This window comes from Scomber scombrus, chromosome 3 (assembly GCF_963691925.1).
Source record: "Scomber scombrus chromosome 3, fScoSco1.1, whole genome shotgun sequence".
In the NCBI taxonomy this organism is placed as follows: domain Eukaryota; kingdom Metazoa; phylum Chordata; class Actinopteri; order Scombriformes; family Scombridae; genus Scomber; species Scomber scombrus.
Window position 1 is genome coordinate 200,001 of NC_084972.1, and position 20,745 is coordinate 220,745.

Sequence of the window (20,745 nt, forward strand, 5' to 3'; positions counted from 1 at the left end):
AGAGTAGAACAGAGTAGAATTATAAGCATGTCAAGAACAATCTATTTATCATTTGGAGAATAATTGATTTGATGGTGTTGCAGCTTTGGCTTGGAGACTTCAAATTTAGAACAAAAAGCCTGTTTTAAACTGGAGTTTAAAGGCATGGGTGTTCATCAGGCAGGTAGTGTCTAATTATTAAAGGCATTGCCTAGTCACATGGTGGGAGATGTTCAAACTAGTGTTTGGAGCGTGACCTATTAGTACTGAAAGTCTGGATATCCTTAAGTGCGCTGGATCGGCTCTCTCCAAAGAAAATAAAGCTTATCTGTCTACATGAACTAACCTCATGGCACGGCTGAGTTTTTCATACGTCATGCTGCTGTTCTTCTTCTTCTGGCCCCACATCTGAGCTACAGCCTCAGACTTAAGGAACTTGAAGACACCCTCGTGGCGGTCCTCCCATTTCATCAGGCCCTGGTTCCTCTCTGGGTGGATCAGAATATCCCTGATGAACTCCCATAGGTGAGTGCCACGAGGTGCTGCAAACAAACAGCGGGGCACAGTAAGCTAAACGTGTATAAGCATGAACACACAAGTCAAACAGATATACATCTGCAGCCTAATAAAGATGCAAAATGCATGCAAATTAGAATCTGTAAACCAGCTCATCAGTGTTAAGGTACAAATGTATTTTGAACAGTGTATTTAATAATGAATTCATACAGATTCTCCAAACATGGTCTCACCGTGTTTGTTTTTCTTTGAATTTTCATAAATGCTGCTGCTGTGTTCTCTGCTGATCTTGGGAGGTCGCCCTCGTGGTCGCTTCAGTCGAGACTCTCCTTTCTCTGTCTTGATATGCACCTCTGTCAACACAACAGGTAATTATCAGATGTCTACTTAAACTCGCTGAGAATGAGGCATGCAAGCAATCTAACAAGCAATGACTTTTCTTGCTTGCTCACTTGAAATCAGAGGATAGGAGAACTCTGGGTCTGATTCACCACTGCCAGACTCTGGTGAGCCGAGGTTTGAGAAGCCAAACATGCCACCTGATGAGACAAACGAAAGACAACTTTCATACAGAATCCTTAATACTAATCCTTAATAAGAGAGTGAAAGGCAGAAACTGAGAGGTAGGAATGTAGAGGAGAGGACAATAGCAGACATGAAAAACATGAAGATGAGATACTGACTGTTGGATGAGGAGCTGTGCTCGCTGTCAGACTGATTATCAGAAAGGTACTCGGTGTCTCCCAGAGATGTCATGGACTCCATGGCCAGGCCGGTCAGATCGTAATCATCCCCATACTCAATGTCCCTCTTGCTGACAGCTCCTTCTGCTGTTGGTGGTAAGGGGCATCATTAGTCCTATATATTCCACATATCATCTATTTTATGCCAGTATGTACCATCTTTATACAATATGTACCTTGCCCAATTCTAATAGTGCTGAGCAGAGGGAAGTTCAGGTTGTCCAGAAAGTTGTCCAGGAGCAGGCAGGTCTCATTCAGCTCTGGTACTGACAGGCTCTGCAGCTCTGGAAAGAAAATAGACACGAGGAGAGAAAAATAAGATGTTTTAGCCATGAACGGTATTTATCTACGAGAAGAGTTTTGTTTTTGTTAAAACATTGTTGTAAAATTACAACAATGCATATTCATGGAACTACATTGTTAAATCTCAAGTTTTTACTGTATAATGTATAGGTTTATTCATATTTAGAACTCAAAGATAGGCCAGTTTTACTCCTGTGTGAATTATGATGCACTATCCTTATGAACCATTGACTTTGTTACTAAAATCTTTACTCAAATAACACTGGCACCAAAATAACATGTACTATATATTGAATTCCTGTAACAATTTATATCATTTCACATGAAATTATATAAATATGTCATGCAACAGATTCAGCCTTACCATATTTGGTCTTGTGTTCCTGCAAACTCTGGTGGAGGTGTGGGCCAAGCTGTGGGCCAAAAAGCGCGATCATCTGGTCCCGGCTCATCTGGCACAAGGTGGGCCCATCCATAGCACAGTAGGCCAGACTGAGGGTGCTCGCATCAAACTTAGTGCTCTCTACATGGTCGCTGATCCAGTCCAAAACATTCTCTGCTGCCCAGCAGTGAGGGCTGATCTGTCTGTACAACTGACCTGCAGAGAGAGACGCAGTTATGACATCATATTCATCAGTTTGGATGGTGTGTTTATGGAACGATCCCTCTCTGCACTTGCTGCACTAGTCAGCATTGAGGTATAATAGCAGTGAGGCTTTACAGAAGGTACATTTTCATATAAAATCATAGTTTATGCATCTAATTATTTTCAATTGATTTACTGTTATCTCTTCCCAACCACACAAACAATATGTCAGCACTTGCTTCTCAAATATTAGACTTCTCTCACATGTCTGCCTGCTTATCTGTCATGCGGACTGATACCAGTCTGCATTATCGCCTGGTCTGGATGTGTCAGACAAACAAAGAGTGATCTGTTTCAACTATGAGGTGGCAGCATTCTTCTGTTTGACTGTTATACAGAGTTACACATTGCTGCCTGGTTAATGATTGAGCCAACAGTGTCTAAATGAGGTCAAAGTAAAGTTCACTGAGATAATAGTGCTCCTGCCTGAAGTTTGAAAATAAAGGATCATGTTTACTGTGAGATTAGGCCTCAGCTGAAAGTGCCCCGAAACTATAATGGTTAACTAAGGTTTCACAGCCCAGGGACTAAGCATTTTTTTCCTTTTGTGTCACACAGCTTACATACAACTGCATCCTACAGCAATAATAATACATAAGTGACTGTCATAGCAGTGGATGGTTTTCTCCTTACTGCTAATGGAGCTGTATGCTGGGTTGCTGATCTGCAGGGTGTTGATGCTGGGCAGCACACTGGGTTGCCGTGACAGAACATCAGAGACACCAGTCTGGTACATGGTGAGGTTTGCATTAGTCAGGACGCTGCTGAGGCACGGGGATGACATGGAGACACTGAGAAACATAGAAGGTACTTTTTACATACAAGTTAAAACAAACAATTTCAAATTCAAGTTGGATTCAGAGAATGGTTTTATTTGCATGACATATCTGCTTCTTGTCATTCAACTTGAACTTAATCTTTAAAAGTCAGTAAAAACAAGTCTTTAATGTTTCTACTTAGGACTACTCTAACATTTCAATTAAACAATTGGTGCCTAATGTCTCTTACCTGATTACAGCCACGATATAATGCAAAGGAATGCGCTCTTAGAAAATCCTCAGTGTGAGTGTAGTGAGTATCAGTGCTCTCCTCTGTCACTGAAGCGAAGGTGCTGAATTTAACCACCTACAATGCTTTATACTCCTGTAAAGGAGTGGGGGCTGGACTCAGGTGAGTTCAGGGGAATTCCACCTGTAGCGGGCCACACCTCCATCCCTTCTCGGCCTCCGCTTTCCTGAGAACTTGATCAACAAAACAAACCTGCCCTGCTATTCTCATTTTCACTTTGACATTATGAAGGGGTTAGATTGCGTTTGTATTTATATAGACTAGTTAGCTTTTATAGATTTGCTTTCATAAATGTTGAGATATCAGTTATTTTTGTAGACTGGAATACATACATCCATATTTGCACTTTTCTCACCCAAGGAATGGAAATATAAGGTTTTCTTTTCTTTTCTCTATTATCTCCAATATGTTTGTGCTGTCAGTTACAGCAAAATAAGATTTTCATTGTAACAATTAAACTTTTCTCTGTGCATATGACAACACAGCTTTTGACTTGATTTTCCATGACACAGCCATCCTTCACTCTAACAAGGAAGGGGGTGGAGAACTAGTGGTGACAGAAGTTTGCAAATGGTCACAATTTCTAAAAATAGCAGCACACAGTCGAGTTTGACAGTGTCATAGAGAGTGGAGAGACGGTTTCATTAGTTTTGGGTTATTTACATAGACTCACAATCATTTCCTTGAGACTTACCCTAAGCCTAACTATAACTACTACTTGCCAAACTGTAACCCTTACCCTAACCTTAACCAACAGATGTTGTCCCCTATTGCACGAGCTGTGCCCAAACAGCTGATTTTAAGTCTGGCGTGTGTCTCTGAAAGAGAGTTAGTCATACCCCCACACACACACTCACCCTGTGTTAAGTGCTGTAATGTTGGTTACACATTTTCTAATTTAGTTTATCCCTGATTTCAGTTTGCCAAGTTTGGTTGGACTGGCTAAAACAAACCATTTCAGCCCAGCATCTTTCAGTTCAGTGTGCTGGGTAGATCACGCTGCCTTTGGCTTTCAGGCCACCTAACAAATTCAGCACCTCAGCCAAGTCACTCTTTAGAGGTGTTGCTTTTAATATTCGACTTGGCAGTCATCATATGATGTATATTAATGAAGTTATTTTCTATGAAAGGATCCCTGAGATCTTTTTTTTTTCTTCAAGATTTGGTTGGCACAGACGCATTTATTTAGCAGTAGACCAACAGGAAACATAGAGCGGGGGAGAGGTGGGTGTGACATTCAGCAAAGTACCTCCGATCGGGATTCGAACTGGGGGGCGGCTGCGTATATGGCATGTGCTCTAACCACTCGACCACCTGTGCGCCGGGATCCCTGAGATCTTGCATGAGAGTAGGCCACAGCCATTAGATGGCTGTGTATATGCAGATTTTGTCTCCTTCTATAGAAACATAAAATGAGCAGGAAGAAGGTAAATATACCAAAAGTTGGGAGAATGCATTGTTTCAATGCAAGCAATGCTGGAATATTAACTGTATGCCTGATAGACTACTGACTGGTCACACACTCAGAAGTCAGCATGCTCAAATGAACCTAAGGAGTGACCAAATTGAGAAGCACAGCAACAAAGCTCAGGTCAAAGGTGAGTAAATGGAATGTTAATACTAAGTGTATCCTAACAGTGAGGCAGACAGTATACTGCAGGGCAAACACACACTGAGTTAAAGAGGTGTGTTCAGGTTTTTTGTTGCACACTGCAAGCTGCAGGTTTCTGTAGTCTACTAAATCTCCTCTGGTACCTAGTGATTCCTGATTAACTACCACTACTTCTACTACATAAACAACACATTGATATGATTAAAAACACAGTGTGAACTAGCACCACACGATTGAAAGTATGTGGACACACAAAAATTACATGTATAATCCCTGGAAAGGCTTTTCACCAGATGTGAACCTAGCTGTGAAGATTCATTTCAATTAAGCAACAAGACCTTTAGAGAGGATGACTACTGACGTTGGGTGATAAGGTCTGGCTCACAGTTGGTGTTCCAGTTCACCCCAAAGGTGTTGGATGGGGTTAAGGTCAACGCTCTGTGCAGGCCAGTTAAGAACTTACTTATCCAAAAGAAAAAGAGATAAATTGAACATTCACAAGTCCATGGCAACTGGATAATATCCATACTCTAATGAAGACCACACAATATGATCAAAACTCCGGCTACTTAATGGAAGTTGTGGTGAGAGTGCTTTGTCAAAAACCTCTCAACAAATATTGTAGCATGTTTTAAACCATTACTACATTACACTAACCTCACACTCACAAGTATAATCTACTATTTTAACTATCAGTTAAGAACTATAGTTCTCAGTGTTGTAAGGCTCACATTTCACTGTTAATATTTACTTGCATATATCTGGGTTTTTAAAAAGGAGCAGATCAATTTGAACCAATATTCACCTGGATTTTATGTGTTTACCCAAAAGTAGCTTTTTCCATTTGCAAGAAAACACTGGCCATCACAATTTACAGCATACAAGGTCCTCTAGCTTTGAATACTACTCATTTTTGCTGACCAACAGGAGTAAATTTACAGACAGAAAATAATGCAAAATGAAGGAAAAAATCATTAATATGGAACTCTGAGCACCATGTAAGGTTTGTCTGTTGTTATTGTGCTACTTTGATTGCAGCTGTGATGTTTTACCTTGCAAAAGCAAGATGCCTCTCACTGCAAAAAGTGTGACTTCATCAGAGATGAAGAGAAAAGGAAACAACTCACTGTTTAGGCATTCAGTGACAAATGGTTAAACCAGTGTTTTAGAAAAACAAAAAAATGCACTGTTGAAATAAATCATCAAAAAATGTCAACGCGTCTCCATTTACAGTGTGTACTACTTTTTGGGTTTAATGGTCATCCACAGATGATATAGGGATGATAGTTATTACAAACTTAATATGTGTGATGACATTGCTTTTTCAGAAACAAATAGTATTGCGTTACATTGACCAGAGTAAAGGTCTCAGTTGCTCCTCCACTGCTGCTGTCATCAGAAAGAGGATGAAACAGTAGGCATGGGCAGATAGTTATGTCAGCTTTTTCCTATAATCTCACTCAGCATTGGCCTTTGAATGTGTTTCAGCCTGATTTACGTCTACGTGTTTTCTCCCAAATTTCACAACATCACTCACACCCTGTTTCCACAGTGTGTTGAGTAAAAGCTTAGCGTGGAATGCAACCCTGCAGGTTTTTTTCTGACGAGGCACCAGCTTTCATGGCCTGGGGACAAACAAGTCAATTATTCCATCACTTGTAATTTATAAACTGCCTTTTTTTATCCACCCTTCATTTCTTTTCTACACCTGGGCTGTTATAACTGGCGGGACTTTCCACAGTTACCGTTAGTGTTCATTTAAAAAGATATGAGGAGTAAGGCTATATACATCATCACAACAGAGGAGGTGTGTTAACCATAATGAAGGTGTGTTATCAGTCCCAGCAGGTGTTAATGTATCTGTTGTATGTGTATTTCTGTGCTGAGAGTAATAGACATTAAATTTAAAAATTAAAACCCAGGTTTCAATATTAAGTATTAGGCATGAATACAGAGCATAAAACGGTAAAAAGCGACAGCACTCCACAGAAATAGCAAGAAAAAAAGGTGTATCACAGGAATAATTTATACCAAAATTACACTAAAATGACTATACTGTATATTGTAGCAAAAAGATAGGAAGTTGTGTTTGTAATGTTTATTAGTACTGCTACAGCAGGACCTTTACTTTGAAATGCACCTGGACAGGAACTGGATAGAACTAGAGAAGGAAGTAGCTTGACTGTAATCTGTGTGCAGAGCGGAAAGTAAATAAACCAGACGGCATGAACAACTGTGTACCTCATTTCATTAATATATTTATATTAATCTTATATATATTATTAATAGTCACAACAGTGTTATGTACCACAAAAATCTAATGAACCACTTTCCTGCACTTGCACATGCTGCCTTACACAAAGCTATTCTCGAGAGACTCTTAATAACTCTGTTTCTAAACAAACTACTGTGACCATAATCTCAGCATGGCTAAATATCACCCAGTGCAGTGGTGTGCCTCATTGATGTGGTTTTAATAGTTTTTGGACAATAGAGGTCTATGGCATAGAAGAACAAGACATGTCTGGCTTTGGGTACACACACACAATACTTGTTAATAGATTATTAGAACAACATAGAACATTGTTAATTTAGCTCTGCACATATGATTTGTTGACAATAAAAGAAATAAAGAAAATCACTGACATATCTGGGAAATGCAAAACAACATTTCAAAGTGTGAAACACTTATACAAAGCTTGAGACAAATGTACATTTTGGAAAACATTTTTACATATCATACAACAAAATGACATGAGCAAAACACTTACCAGTCCCGAAACAAATTTACATTTTAGAAAACACATTTGCAAGTGCCGAAACACTTTTATCAGCGCTCAGACAAATTTACAAGATGTGAAACACTTTTACCAGTCCTGAAACAAATGTAATAATGACACAATCTTCACAGAAAGGGAATGTACCAAAATACCGGAAGTTTTCTTCTTCTGTCGACGCTTTCACAACTCGTTTTTACTGACTCTAGAGCACCAGCTGGTGGTGGAATTTATACAACGCTTAACTCATGAATGAACCAACTGCTGTGCAAATTAAACCATTAAAGATGATCTTGCATTTTTTGTTATCCAGACCAATATGTCGTTTTTTTCTGCTGTCAGCAGCAACAGTATTAAGAGGCTAAATTTGTTTGAATTTTGGACATTTTCTGATGAAATGATCAATTGATTAACATAATAGAAATAACAGAGAATTACAATAAGCATGACATGTCTCCTTTTAAGATGCATATCACATTACATACACAACACATATCAGTGTCTGCCATAACCAGAAAACACCACCATCCATACTGATTCAGTGGTTTTGTTTTATTACATAGTGTTTCCTATAATATTCACCCAAACAATTATGTATTATAAAATACTTCTTCTCTATTCTTATACATAGACTTAAGTCAAAGTGATGGAGCCATTGCTGTTCTTTAGATAGCCAGGTGACCTGGAAGTACTGAGACTACACAATAAGATTCTCTGCCATGTCCCCTCTTTAGAGTAGGACAATAAATGCAAGACAACCTTCGCTCAAGGAAAACTATGTCTGCTGATATAATCTCTTCAATGTTCAGAGAGGCAGTCTCACAGTGCTGACATGTACCACTGTTTATGTGTGACACTTTATTGGTGAAATCATCCTGCTTACTGTTAATATGCCTGTCAACAGAAGGCACACATTTCAGATTCATATTTAGCTGGATTGTTGTTATAATGTTTACTTTTTGTGAACTAGCAAGTGATCAAAATATTATCCCTGTACCAGTTTGTGCAAATAGGTATGCCTGCATCCATATTTGACATGCAATAAAATTGGTCCAACTTGGATGGTTGTGCAGCATAAGAGAAACTGATTCTTCATCCTAGTGTAACTTCTCACTCTTAATGGCTGTATAAGGTACTTGTAACAACCACAACAACTGTAAAAAGTTACCTTCTGAAAAGCTGTTCTAAACTCTCAGACTGAATCCCACTGACATGAGTAAGTTCAATACTGAGTCTACATATTCAAAACTCTTCACACAGTCAACTTTACCAATACACTGCTGGGCAAAGCAGATCATTTTACATGCAAAAGCGGTGTCCAGCAGACACCAAAACAACTTATGTCAATCAGAAACACTGAGATAAAACCACTATCGACAGGTAACAAACTCTATTTATGGTAGTCTGTGAAGTTAAATCACTTTTAAATTGTATATATGTTGTTTTTTAATGGCTGCACGAAAATAATTCCTCACTGGGGTTGAGGAATGGTGAGTAAGGTGACGGTAACAGTGACAGTATGTTAGGATGGGCTGCAAACCATACTGTGACTGAACAACAGTGGTGAAATGCTACATTGTCCCATGAAATGAAAGAGATTTGCCTCACCTGCACTTCTCCCTCCAAGGGCACAAGTCAACCACAGAGGTACTGTATTGTATGGCCCAATAGTAGCTTGTGTAAGAGCATTCTATCTGAGGACACATGGGGTGTTTGACTTGACTCATGCTCCATGATTCTCTACATGACTTTTTACTTTTATATCCTGTATGTATGGGTTTGCTTGAAAACTCACACAATTGATACCACTGTAGAGTGGGCCAGATTTCGTTGTACTCCCAATGCTGCCTCTGTCACTGACAGACCATGGTTTACAACATGATCTTTCATTGTTGCCGTAATTTCATTAGAGACTATACAGCTCATCTCCTTCTCTGAGCCCCACATTCTCCTCTGCCTCCTCTGGGCACCATTCTGCTAAGTAAGAACCCATGTTACAGATTTCATCTTTATACTAATATACAGTAGTATTGAATATAGATGTATTTCAATGTGGTTATGACTTGGCTGAGTGTTGTCCATATGAATACATACATCTGAATATAAACAAAAATAATAAACAAACAAATAAAAAAAAATACTTTTAAGGTGAGGATGTAGATATATGTAAAATGTGCTCCAGATCCACAAAGTTTTGTTGCTTGTTTGTGTTCAAGTGAGAAAAGTATTCAGGAAATTTGAGAGCGTATCCTAACAGTGTGAAAAAACCAAGCCAATATGTCACAGTTTGTGTGGACTGACCCATGCATGTAACCTATTGTAAAAACAAACAAACTATAATGTAATGTGCCAATGTGTTTAAAGGCTTTTCTGTTGAACTGAAGTTGTTGATGAGGTGGTGTGTTTGTGCACTCTTGTGGCTTAAAACAATAACTGCAAGACTAGATTTAAAGTTTGTACCCAAGTCACATAAACTTCCTTTGTGTGAGGGTATACTTTGGATGTATATGGAACCTGACTTTTCTCATACAGTCTCTTTGGACATTATTTGTTAGAAAATGGCAGATTTCCCATATAGATGATTAAATGATTTATATTTAATAAAAATGAATTATGTGCTAAGACTGAAGCAGCAGCAGACCATTTTATGAAAGCAACAATAAAAATACTTTTTCCATTAATTAACTTTTCTTTTCTTTTTTTTATTATACAGAAAAGGTTTTGCTTACCCAAATCAGATATGTAGTTTTCTCTATTAAATGAGCACAAAGGAAAAAAGTCCCGGTATCATTCGTTCATTTGATATTCATTTAAGAATCGTAAATGAATTGTTATTTCATTATTTGTTTATGAATGTGATACAAAAAAGGAACTTACGACTTTTGATTTTAGGCTGAGGTCAAAAAAAGATGATATTCCATTTTCTGTGGCTCGTAAGTTGTTTATTGACTTCTAATTCGGATGTGTGAGGGACTGCATGACGCATTCTTGTTCAGCTACCGAAACATGCCACATACGACAACTCAGGTCTTTCTCTGTGGGTCAGGCTGTGCTTGTGAGAAACTACAGGGGAGGAGAGAAGTGATTGGATGGTGTAATAACTGAGATTTTGAGTCATGTGACATACTTGTGTCTGTAAGTGGAACATGTGTAAAAAGACATGTTAATCAGATGCTGGGATCAAAGAGAAGGGATGTGATTCCAGAACAGACTGTGATTAACACTGAAGGGAACTGGGGTTACTACAGTGATCCTGGAGATGATGTGAGGAACACTGAGACTGTCATGGCTGTCTGTGAGCAGACGCCTGAGGATCACTAGACAGTTGACAGTGACCAAGCTCTGGAGAGACATTTAAGTTCAGGAGGCATGGAGCGCCCTAAAAGGAATGTGGGCCCTCGTCAGCATTTGGACTTATAATGGACTCTCAGAAAAAGACTATGTTCCAAGAAAAAAAATTAAATAAACCCTGTGTACTGAGGCAGCCAGTGACCACCCATTCATTCAGAGAGTGGACACCAGAGGCCAGCTAGTCTCTAATGGACTGTTTTGAATGTACAGACTGGGATGTTCTATTACAGTCACATCAGAATAACAGCATGGTTGCAGATATTGTCAGGATGGTACTACAGACTATATCAACTTCTGTAGGGATATCGCCATTACAGCAAGGACTGTTCAGTGCTTTCCCAACAACAAACCATGGGTAACTAGTAACATCAAGTTACTCCTTTGTGGTGTTTGAAAGAAATGGAAGTTAAATGTATAACAAATGTATAACTAAGAACAAAGTATGTACTGTCCTGCCCCTGTTGTTGTGAGGTCACAGGGTTATGACCTGTTTCCCCCGTTAGAGGGCGCTAACATCATATAGAGTAAGCCAGTGTTAGCTAAGAGCTGCTCAGAGTTCTGTTTTCCTGCCTGCTGCAAATAAACTAGCAAAGGTTCGCCAGCTACTCCGCTTGTCGTTTTTACCAAAAGGCATCTTTCCCACACAGTATGTCGACATAACATCCTTTATCAGAAGAAGGAGGCTTTTCGAGAGGGAGACAAGGAGAAACTTGTGTTCAGCATGAGTTGAAAAGCAGGGTAGAGTATAGTAGGAAGGTGGAAAGCATGCTACAGAAAAACAATACCAAGGAGGTCTGCCCTGTTCCATAAAGCAGGATTACCAAATAAGCCAGGTTTATTTTGTTAGTCTGGCTCATTTTCCAGCAGATTCAGTTCCATAAACCAAGCTTAGCATAGTTCAAGCTCAGTTACCACGGCAACTTATGCTGGCAAATTAAACTGTCAGGCTTAGCCTGAGTTGCTGCTTAGCCTGAAAGAAAAGAGATGATTTAATATATTACATGGCCTCATTAATCACCATCATTTAAAATGAAAATCAAAGTTCACATGAAGTCGACTTAATAATAATCATATATCCATCTATCTATCTATCTGTGTATCTATAGATATATATAGATATATATACACACATACACACACACACACACACACACACACACACACACACACACACACACACACACACACACACACACACACACACACATATACACACACACATACACATACTTATACATACAGTATATATAGTTGACTTAATAATCATATATATACATTCATACATATATATAGTCGAGTACATAGTCAACTTACAGTAACATGTGTGTATGTATGCAAAAATATTTGGACAAGAGATGTTATATTTAAATCCATATGCCTTTAACTGCTATTTTCCTGGTAGGAAGCGCTGTATTAAAGGTATTGGTTATTGATTAGTACATTTAAAATAATGTATAAAAAGTTAAATAAGACGTGTTTAGTGGATGCATGTCTAGGCGTTTCCCTTTTTCTTTTAATTGATTAAGGTCCAGTCTATATAACGACCACAACCCACACTGCAAAAACGGATTTCTAAGAAAGTAAAAAAAATACTTATTTTTTGTCTAAATAGAAAAATAATCTTGTCAAGCATTTTTTACATAAGAAAATATATCTCACTTTTTCTTAATACGTTTTTCCAGCTAATATCAAGCTGTATTTAACCAGTAAAAAGGTAAGGCAATAGATTACAAATTATTCAAGCAAAGGCAAAAGATTGTTTTCCTTATTTTAAGACAGGGCTATTCTTAAAATAAGAATTTTAAGAAATGACAATGATATGTTTTTTTTGGTTATTGTTGTTTGTTGTTATTTATTCACTGGCTTTGAAAACATTACAAATATGACAATGCAGCTAAACACAACTACTGCTGAAACAACATTTTTACAAAAAAAAACGGTCAAATGTCTCAACGACTGTATACCATTTAAGAGTTACAGCTAATAGCAGAAATATATCAAAACAAAGTGCAAGATCAACCTCAAGATCAAACTGAAGAACCTTACTCAAAACTCTTAGCAATTAACTTGAAATTGAATGCTATGAACTCAGAGATTGCTGAACTATTTATCTTTATTGCAAAAGTGTTAGAAGGCAATTGAAAAAATTGCTATATGAAAGTGTCAATAATGCACAAGTTTATAATCAAATTACATTGACATGAAACACAGTGCCTTTTACAATAGGCCTACATCAGGTGAGGCTTTGTGTAGTCCAATCATATCCCCAAGGTAGTATTTCATTGGCACATATACCATATCCTTGACAGTAAAGCTGTAATATGGAGTGAAATCTACAAGGCTATCAATGGATTTCAGCTCAGTTGCTTGTGCCAAGTTTAGGATCTCTCTTTCATATGCCATAAAATCACTATCAATACATGAGCGAGATTCAACAGCATCGTACAAGAAAGCCATTGCAGAGTGGAGGGCTTTCAACGAGTAAGCTTGTTCTGCATCATGGATCTATAGGAACCTATGGAACGTAGTGATCTTATAGTGTTTTGGCAGCAGCCAAATTAGTGTTAGCCTTTTCCTGTTTTCACTAATGTAAAAGTTAAGACAAATTTGTTATTGTTGAAGAATTTATGAAAAACCTAAACAATCACAAAGTGGGTAAATCCTGCATGTTATTCTCTTATTTGTCATATTTTATGATTTATAAGAACTACGTGAAACGATCGCCAGATATTCTTGTACTGTTTATTTCTGAATGCAGAAATAAAATCACTCTGTGATTTCAAGAAATTGTTTTTTTTTTTTTGCTAGTTTTTAATCTTGCATCAATTTTCGCAGATAGCTAAATATAAAAGGGTGTGCAGGTAGTCGAATGGTTAGAGTGCATGCCACATAAGCAAGGGACCTGGGTTTGAATCCTGACTGGAGCACTTTTGCTGCATGTCCTGGAAAAAAAAATCTTATTTGCTAGTTATTATCTTATTTTTAGTATATGAATTCTTATAATCTGCTCAACCAGGGACTACAATACTCATTGCAAGAATTCTGTCTTAAATAAGTGTGATATCATTGCTTGAAGTAAGCACGGATTGCTTCAATTTTAGTCTAGTTTAAAGGTACATTTTGAGTATTCAGTGCCTAGACTTTTTTGTTAGTTTAAAAAATTCTAACCAAGTAAATTTTTCTTACCCCATTGGCAAATGTTTTTGCTCAATACAAGACAATTTGGCTGGATTCAGGATTATTTGGCTTATTTTGAGAGGGGCTATTTTTGCAGTGCATGCACTGTTTCTCTGTTAGTCAAGGCGTGTCCCTTGATTGAAATCTTGCACATGACTGAGCTGACATGGTACACAGGGCACTGCAACAACAGCGCACCTTCAGAGACAGATCAGACCCATTCAATCAATCAGCAATTTCCTGCCATCCTTTCTCTTGGATTTTATTTATTGTTTTTTGTGATCATATGTTTAAATTCTTCATACTGTATGTCTCAGAAGTGTGTGCTGGAGACTGCTGCTGTGTGGCTCTTTTGTGGTGGATGTTGTCATTGTGAATCCATTTGATCTGTGTTCGACGTCTTGGGCTGCTTATGAATGGCGTGCACACGCAATCAGTCTGAATACTTGAGCCTGTCTTGAATTAGTTTGATTGCGAGAATGTGGATCAGCCTTTATGGAACGGACCCCTGGAGAGGGATGAGTACCATAACAGACTATAAACAGAAGAACTGGCAGGCAGTAACTGGTGATGTGGACAGAGCCAACCTGTTCTATAACAGATTTGACAGTGTGTCCAAGGCCGGTCCTTCATCATCTGGACCTGCCTCATCTGTTTTGTGTCCCACAGCCTCAGCTGCAACTTCCTCTTCTGCACGTCTTCACACCTGACCCCTCAGTTGCATCTCCTTCTCCTCTCCCTCCCTGGTCTGTAAATGATGTGGGGGTGGAGTTAAAGAGGCTGCATCCAGGAAAGGCAGCAGGCCCAGATGGTGTACGCCACCAGGCGTGTGTCAGAGATGGATAGGAACAGGAGTACAGAGACCTCGCAGAAGCCTTCACTGTCTGGAGTAATGCCAACTCCTGCTGAACACCGTGTGGTGGACTTCCGCAGAACTAAGCCCCCCATTCAGCCGCTCATCATCCAGGGACAGGTCATTAACACAGTACAAAGCGATAAGTATGTAAGTGTAAACCCAGCTCATTGTTCTTGTTCAGTCTTAATGTTATTCCTATGAACTAGAGCTGAAGCTACAGTTTGATAGATTAATGCCGCACCATAATCTCTCATTTCATGTTAAGTAAAGCATGTTCCTGTGATTCACAATGTATTTTCTAAAGTCAGATTACCTACTGCTGCACTTCCTCTTGCTAGAACATGAACAGTTCTGGACTTTCAGTAACATCCAGACAAGATGTGAACACTCAACAGGTCTAATTCTTTCCAGCGAGTCATGTTTAGCCTGTGAATGTCTTGGTGTTGAGAGAAATGCTGTACAAACTGAAACCTAAACATTTTCACCATTGCAAAAGTTCAATTCTCATTTCTATAATTTGATTTTATCATTTATTTATCTCAAATATGAGAAGAAAAAAAAACTAAAATATCACAAACTCCCAGAATCCAAGACGGCATAAATTGGTGGTTTTTTCCACAATCCCAAACATCTTTAATTTAGGAAACAGGAAAAAAACAAATCCTCACATTTGACAAGCTGGAATCAACACATGCTTTACATGTTTGCTTAATCTGTGATTTACACAAATTACAATCATAGGTTGATACCATGTTTCAGTGTCAATTGTAAGTACTGTAAATACAGCATTTTCACACCATCTATGTTCTATGCTTTAGTTAAACATGCAGGTCACACAATAATACTAAAAAGGATAAGAAAAAAAGGAAAAACAGCTAAAAGAAGCATAAAAGATCAAAGTGGGACTTTTTAACTTTTGAAGGAAGTCATTAGACGTTCTTCCCCCTCCACAGAGAAACGGAATTTCTGGCCGATTCCAAATCACATTGGGTAACAGGTTACCTGCCAATCACAGGGTTAACACATACAGACAGTGAATAATGATCATTTTTCCATTTGTGAAGACCGTCCATAGTGAACTACTCTCTGGGCTATGAACAGAAGAAAAACAATGCACTTTCACATCAAACCATTATGTTCCTTCTATGACTGTTTTAATGCACTCAGGTGGATGTTAAAAAAAGTGGGATGTGTTTTTACTTTTGGGTTTTGATTTGTGACTTCCGGATGAGTCTTCGGTCACACACTCTGCCAGTGAAAGGTTTTTCTCCCGTGTGGAGCATCATATGTTGTTTAAGAGCTGTGCGGTAGCTAAAACATTTAGCACAATTTGAACACCTAAATGGTTTTCCCCTTGTGTGACCTCTTGCATGTATCACCAAATCCAATTTACAGACAAAACGTTTTTCACAAAATAAACAGCTGAAAGGCTTATGCAGTTTACCAGCATTACATCTGTTCAAATCATTCCTATCTTCAGTTTCTGGTTCATAAATGTCTACACTGCTGTCAGTACGAACTGCTTGTACATCACAGACTGGTTCTGATATTCCACTGTCCTCTTCATTCACATCAGCTTTCATGTGTTTAGTTGGGAAGCTGGCTGGAGCCTCTACCTCTCTGTGCTCCACAACTTGGCTTTGATGGAGCTGCGATAACTCAGGTTTCTCTTCATCATCTTCACTTTTCACAGAGATGAGAGTGATATCAGCTTTCTCCAGTCCTTTTAAGAGCTCTTTCTCCTGACTGCTCCAGACCTCCTCGTGTTCCTCTTTAATTCTTGGGGACTCTGGGGATTCCTGGTCCAGACTGGACCTCATCTCCTGCTCAGGGGGAACCTCAGCACTGTCAGTCAGTGAATGGACATCTGCAAAGAGTAATGATATACACACACACAAAAATGAATATATGTGACTTTATGTTGATCCGAGTGTGATAAAACTGTTTCAGGATTTTATGTTACGATTTGATGTACATTGACTTTTGAGATTTTACTTCCTTTAGCCATTCAAGTGCCAAAAACAGTCAAGTACAAACAACATTCAGATTATACCCTGTATTTATGACTTTGGTTCCTCATAATAATTGTGTCTCATAATTCCAACTTAATCATGAGAAAACTAGGCTCTTCTGCACCATAACACTCCAACATGACACTTAATTGCTTTCATTCCTAGGTTGCAACTTACGACTATTTTGATAGTCGACTAGTCATCAATTATGGAAACAATTAAATCGACTAATCACATCAGGGGTGGTTCTAGCTTGTAAGGGCACACTCCCCTTCAGGGCCCCCCATATATATATATACATATATATATATATATATATATATTGATAGATAGAAATAACAACCATAAATACCCAATTGATGTACAACAGTGTTTCCACAGCATGCTCCCCCGGAAGAAAATTGTATACATTTTTAAGTCAAATGCATCATTCTGGTGCACTCCTGTTATGTCATTGTTGTTGGGATGGTATGGCTGGTGATGTTTTGTCTGTTGTCATTGTGGCTGTCAAAGCATTTATGGCACAGTTGCTGAGTCCAAGACAAATTTCCCTAAGTGGGACAATAAAGTATATTGTATTGTATTGTACTCTGAGAGCATGTAAAATATTGTTTCAGTAAATACCTTTTTCTACATTGCGTTTCTTCAAATAACTAAACCAACTGTCTGCTAATCAATAAGACTCGACTTCAAGATGACTTAGAAGTGGATCAGGATCAGAGTTGATTTATTTCACAGATGGAAATAAAGAAGATTGCATTAATCTGAACCAATCAAACCAGTATAAAGCTGCTGCTGTGTGCTTTTAAACAGCACGCTGGTGTTTCAAATTCAGAAGTTTGAGGTAGAGCTGCAGGGTTGAGTGGAGGTGAGTGGGATTCTTTCTTACTGTCAGCGCTCCCTCACTTCATTCACTCTCTAGTTTGCTCGACCACAGCTGCTAATAACAGCGTCCTGTAGCCGCTGACTGACATAGCAACTCTGTCCAATTCAATGTCCGGACCTTTTAAACAAAACAGCGAGGAGGAATACAGTAATAATATTCCTGCATTGAACAGACTCTCTGAGGGCAGAGGAGAGCAACGTGAAGAGAGGTGACAGCAAACTATAGCAGAGGCTAATGTTAGCTGCTCCTCTCCTCTGTCTCAGAGGGCTGGAGCTGAACCCTCCGTGCAGCAGGGACAGAGGAGTTGGAAAGTTGTCACAACTTCATTCAGTAATTTAACAATATAATCCGCACAAAAGAAGAACTTCTCGTCCTATATCTTGTTTGAAAATACGTTGATGTCTTAAAAACTCAATATACCACTTAGCCCTAAAACAACGTACGTTTTGGAGAGTGTACAGACGTGTTCACAAATTAGATTATGAATCATCAGGTACAAAGAATAGAAACCATTCTGGAAAAAAAAATATAAGCACGTTATTTTAATGATTATATATTATAACATATTGCTAATACAATAAAAGTAAACTGCACAAATACAACAACACACTTAACTGTAAACATCTGGTTATCAAACTTCAGCTATGCACGGGGCAAAATATATCAATTTGAACACCTTCAGTGAGAGAGAAGACAGAAAATGGAGAACATATGACCATTATTATTTAAAGTTTTAGATGATCATGGATTGGTCCTGATGAAGCTCCGCTGTCACAGTATTTTATTAGCAAAGAGGTACTAGCTAATAACAATATGAGGCCATGTAAACTCTGGTGTCATATTAAGACCAAATACTCAAGTTACTTACTCAAGTCAAGAAGAAAGTAACTGAGACAGAGCACTGTAAATACCAAGAAAACAAAAGCATCCTTTACAGCATAGCATAGCTAAAACAGATAAACCCCACAAGACAGCTCAGTGGATCGTTGGCTCCCCACTCCCTAGCCTAGATGAGATCTACTCGAGACGTCTCCTCCGACGTGCCAAAAAGATACAGAATGATCCCACTCACCCAGGTCACTCTCTGTTCACCAGACTCAGAGTAATGCAAGCCCGTACAGACAGACTCAAACACAGCTTCTTCCCCATGGCGTTGAAGAGACTGCTGCAGGAACCATGAACATGCAATTTTACCTGCACTTTAACTTGTTCTTGCTTGATTTTTAGATACATTGTTATTTATTTTAATACATATATATTTATTTATATTTATACTGATTGTAGCTGCTACAAGAATTGCTGCCAAACGAAATTTCATTGTATCTTGTGTCCTATGATTTAGGACTTGGCGATAGCTGTCGGTTTTCACCTTTTCAAATTTTAACTTTCAACTTAATACAATATTAAATCAGAAAACAAATGTCCTTTTACAAAGACTCAGATATGAGAACTTCAATATAATTATAAATCTGGTAAATACCTGGCAAATCAAATAAGACGGAACAAAGTAAACCCACTATCTCGGTGGGTCCTTTAGCGCCTGTACTAAGCCATACGGCTGATGGCTCTAACTCCACCAGTTTGCGGGTGGTTAGATAGACCGCATGGTGCATATGACGCTAGGTCGAAATTACGCCATCGCTTTAAGGACTCAGCAGGGAAGCCGATTCAATCTCCAGAAGAAATTAATCATATATATATATTTTTTAAACTTCTACACTTCAATCTACTCATCAGAAAATGGGTGGCAGTTCGTGGTCGTAAGTTAATAATTTGTAGTTTAGAACAGGTGGAATGATGAGGATCTAGCTTTGTATAATATATATGTATTAATATATATTGACCGTTGACAAAGGCAACTCGTTCATAAACACATACAAACACCCTACCATGCCGTGGTAGTTAGTAAAAACAGAGGAAGGGCTGCGGCAGCTGACTGGCAGCCGCCTCACCAGTGGCAGCTGGAGTTGCCACAGGAAGTGTCGCGAGACTACCTGCCGCTGCAGCATGGTGAATAATGCACATACGTGGTTGAGCCCACAACTGCTCAACAACTGATCTACAAGCCATGCATACAACATAATGTGTCACTTTGATGTAAAAGTTGTTAATCAGACTGATACAATGCATCAAATGTGTCTTTAAATGCAGGCGCACGCTCCTGAAATAAACCCCAACACAACACAAGACAACCCACACATCACAGCAAGAGGTCTTCCATTGTCTGCTAAATATTCCATTAAAGCATGTAACGTTTGGTTTTGTGACTCTACAAACGCCAATTAATCAAAACTGGCAAGTTTAGTGAGTCACATATCACCCAATTTACAAAAGTCGTAAGGGTGTGCACGTTATAAAAAATAGCACTTTAACCCCAGTCATGCAATAAAGGCAGAAGTTAGGTAATGTATGTATACATTAGCGAAGCAAAGCAAGTTACACAGTATAATTAACGTTAAGCTGTAAATTGAGAACAAACCTGCTCTTTGAAGCCTTATTTGAGGTTGTAAAATAATATCCAACAACCTCACATAACAGTCCAATTCTTCGTCATAGTCAGTTACTGTTTTCTCAAAATATTCAAATATTTCATCGACCGCCGCAGCTAGCCGCTGCTCGGCGAACTCCTTCAGGTTCTCAAACGCTGACATTTCCCGTAGATGTTTGTGTCCGAATGAAGAGAAGTAAATTATATTCTTCTTCTTCTTCTTCTTCTTCTTCTTCTTCTTCTTCTTCTTCTTCTTCGTAAATTACAAACTAAGGTGCATGCCGCCACCTACTGTATCGGAGTGTGTGACATTAAAGGCCCATTTAAAAAA

The 20,745-nt window shown here is 38.6% G+C and overlaps 2 protein-coding genes across 6 annotated transcripts in view; both read right to left on the reverse strand.

Annotated features, from left to right (window-relative positions):
- elf3 (E74-like factor 3 (ets domain transcription factor, epithelial-specific)) overlaps positions 1-7,732 on the reverse strand; it is a 9,016-nt gene extending 1,284 nt beyond the window's left edge. The window contains exons 1-8 of one of the 5 annotated variants that reach the window (XM_062416253.1): positions 3,196-7,732; positions 2,821-2,948; positions 1,906-2,139; positions 1,415-1,522; positions 1,179-1,325; positions 948-1,034; positions 729-848; positions 326-521 (exon numbers count right to left, since the gene is read on the reverse strand). In XM_062416253.1, the coding sequence (XP_062272237.1) occupies positions 326-521; positions 729-848; positions 948-1,034; positions 1,179-1,325; positions 1,415-1,522; positions 1,906-2,139; positions 2,821-2,923 (995 nt within the window). In that variant the 5' untranslated portion in view covers positions 2,924-2,948; positions 3,196-7,732. Of the gene's footprint in view, positions 1-325; positions 522-728; positions 849-947; positions 1,035-1,178; positions 1,326-1,414; positions 1,523-1,905; positions 2,140-2,820 lie in introns of all 5 variants that reach the window. The other 4 variants (XM_062416254.1, XM_062416252.1, XM_062416251.1 and 1 more) reach the window with 4 other exon arrangements.
- A 7,894-nt stretch (positions 7,733-15,626) lies between these two features.
- On the reverse strand, positions 15,627-20,609 carry LOC133977732 (zinc finger and SCAN domain-containing protein 12-like). The gene is made up of 2 exons (XM_062415992.1): positions 20,406-20,609; positions 15,627-16,895 (listed from the first exon to the last, which is right to left on the reverse strand). Exons 1-2 carry the CDS (start codon positions 20,575-20,577, stop codon positions 16,225-16,227), a joined length of 843 nt encoding a protein of 280 aa, XP_062271976.1. The 5' UTR covers positions 20,578-20,609; the 3' UTR covers positions 15,627-16,224.
- Positions 20,610-20,745: the final 136 nt, after the last annotated feature.

Bases quoted from the DNA above. Each gene is read 5' to 3' on its own strand.
- LOC133977732 (XM_062415992.1), bottom strand. From the start codon at position 20,577: ATGTCAGCGTTTGAGAACCTGAAGGAGTTCGCCGAGCAGCGGCTAGCT. The intron at 16,896-20,405 runs GTTTGTTCTCAA...TACTCTTTGCAG, and splicing joins AATAAGGCTTCAAAGAGCAG to ATGTCCATTCACTGACTGAC.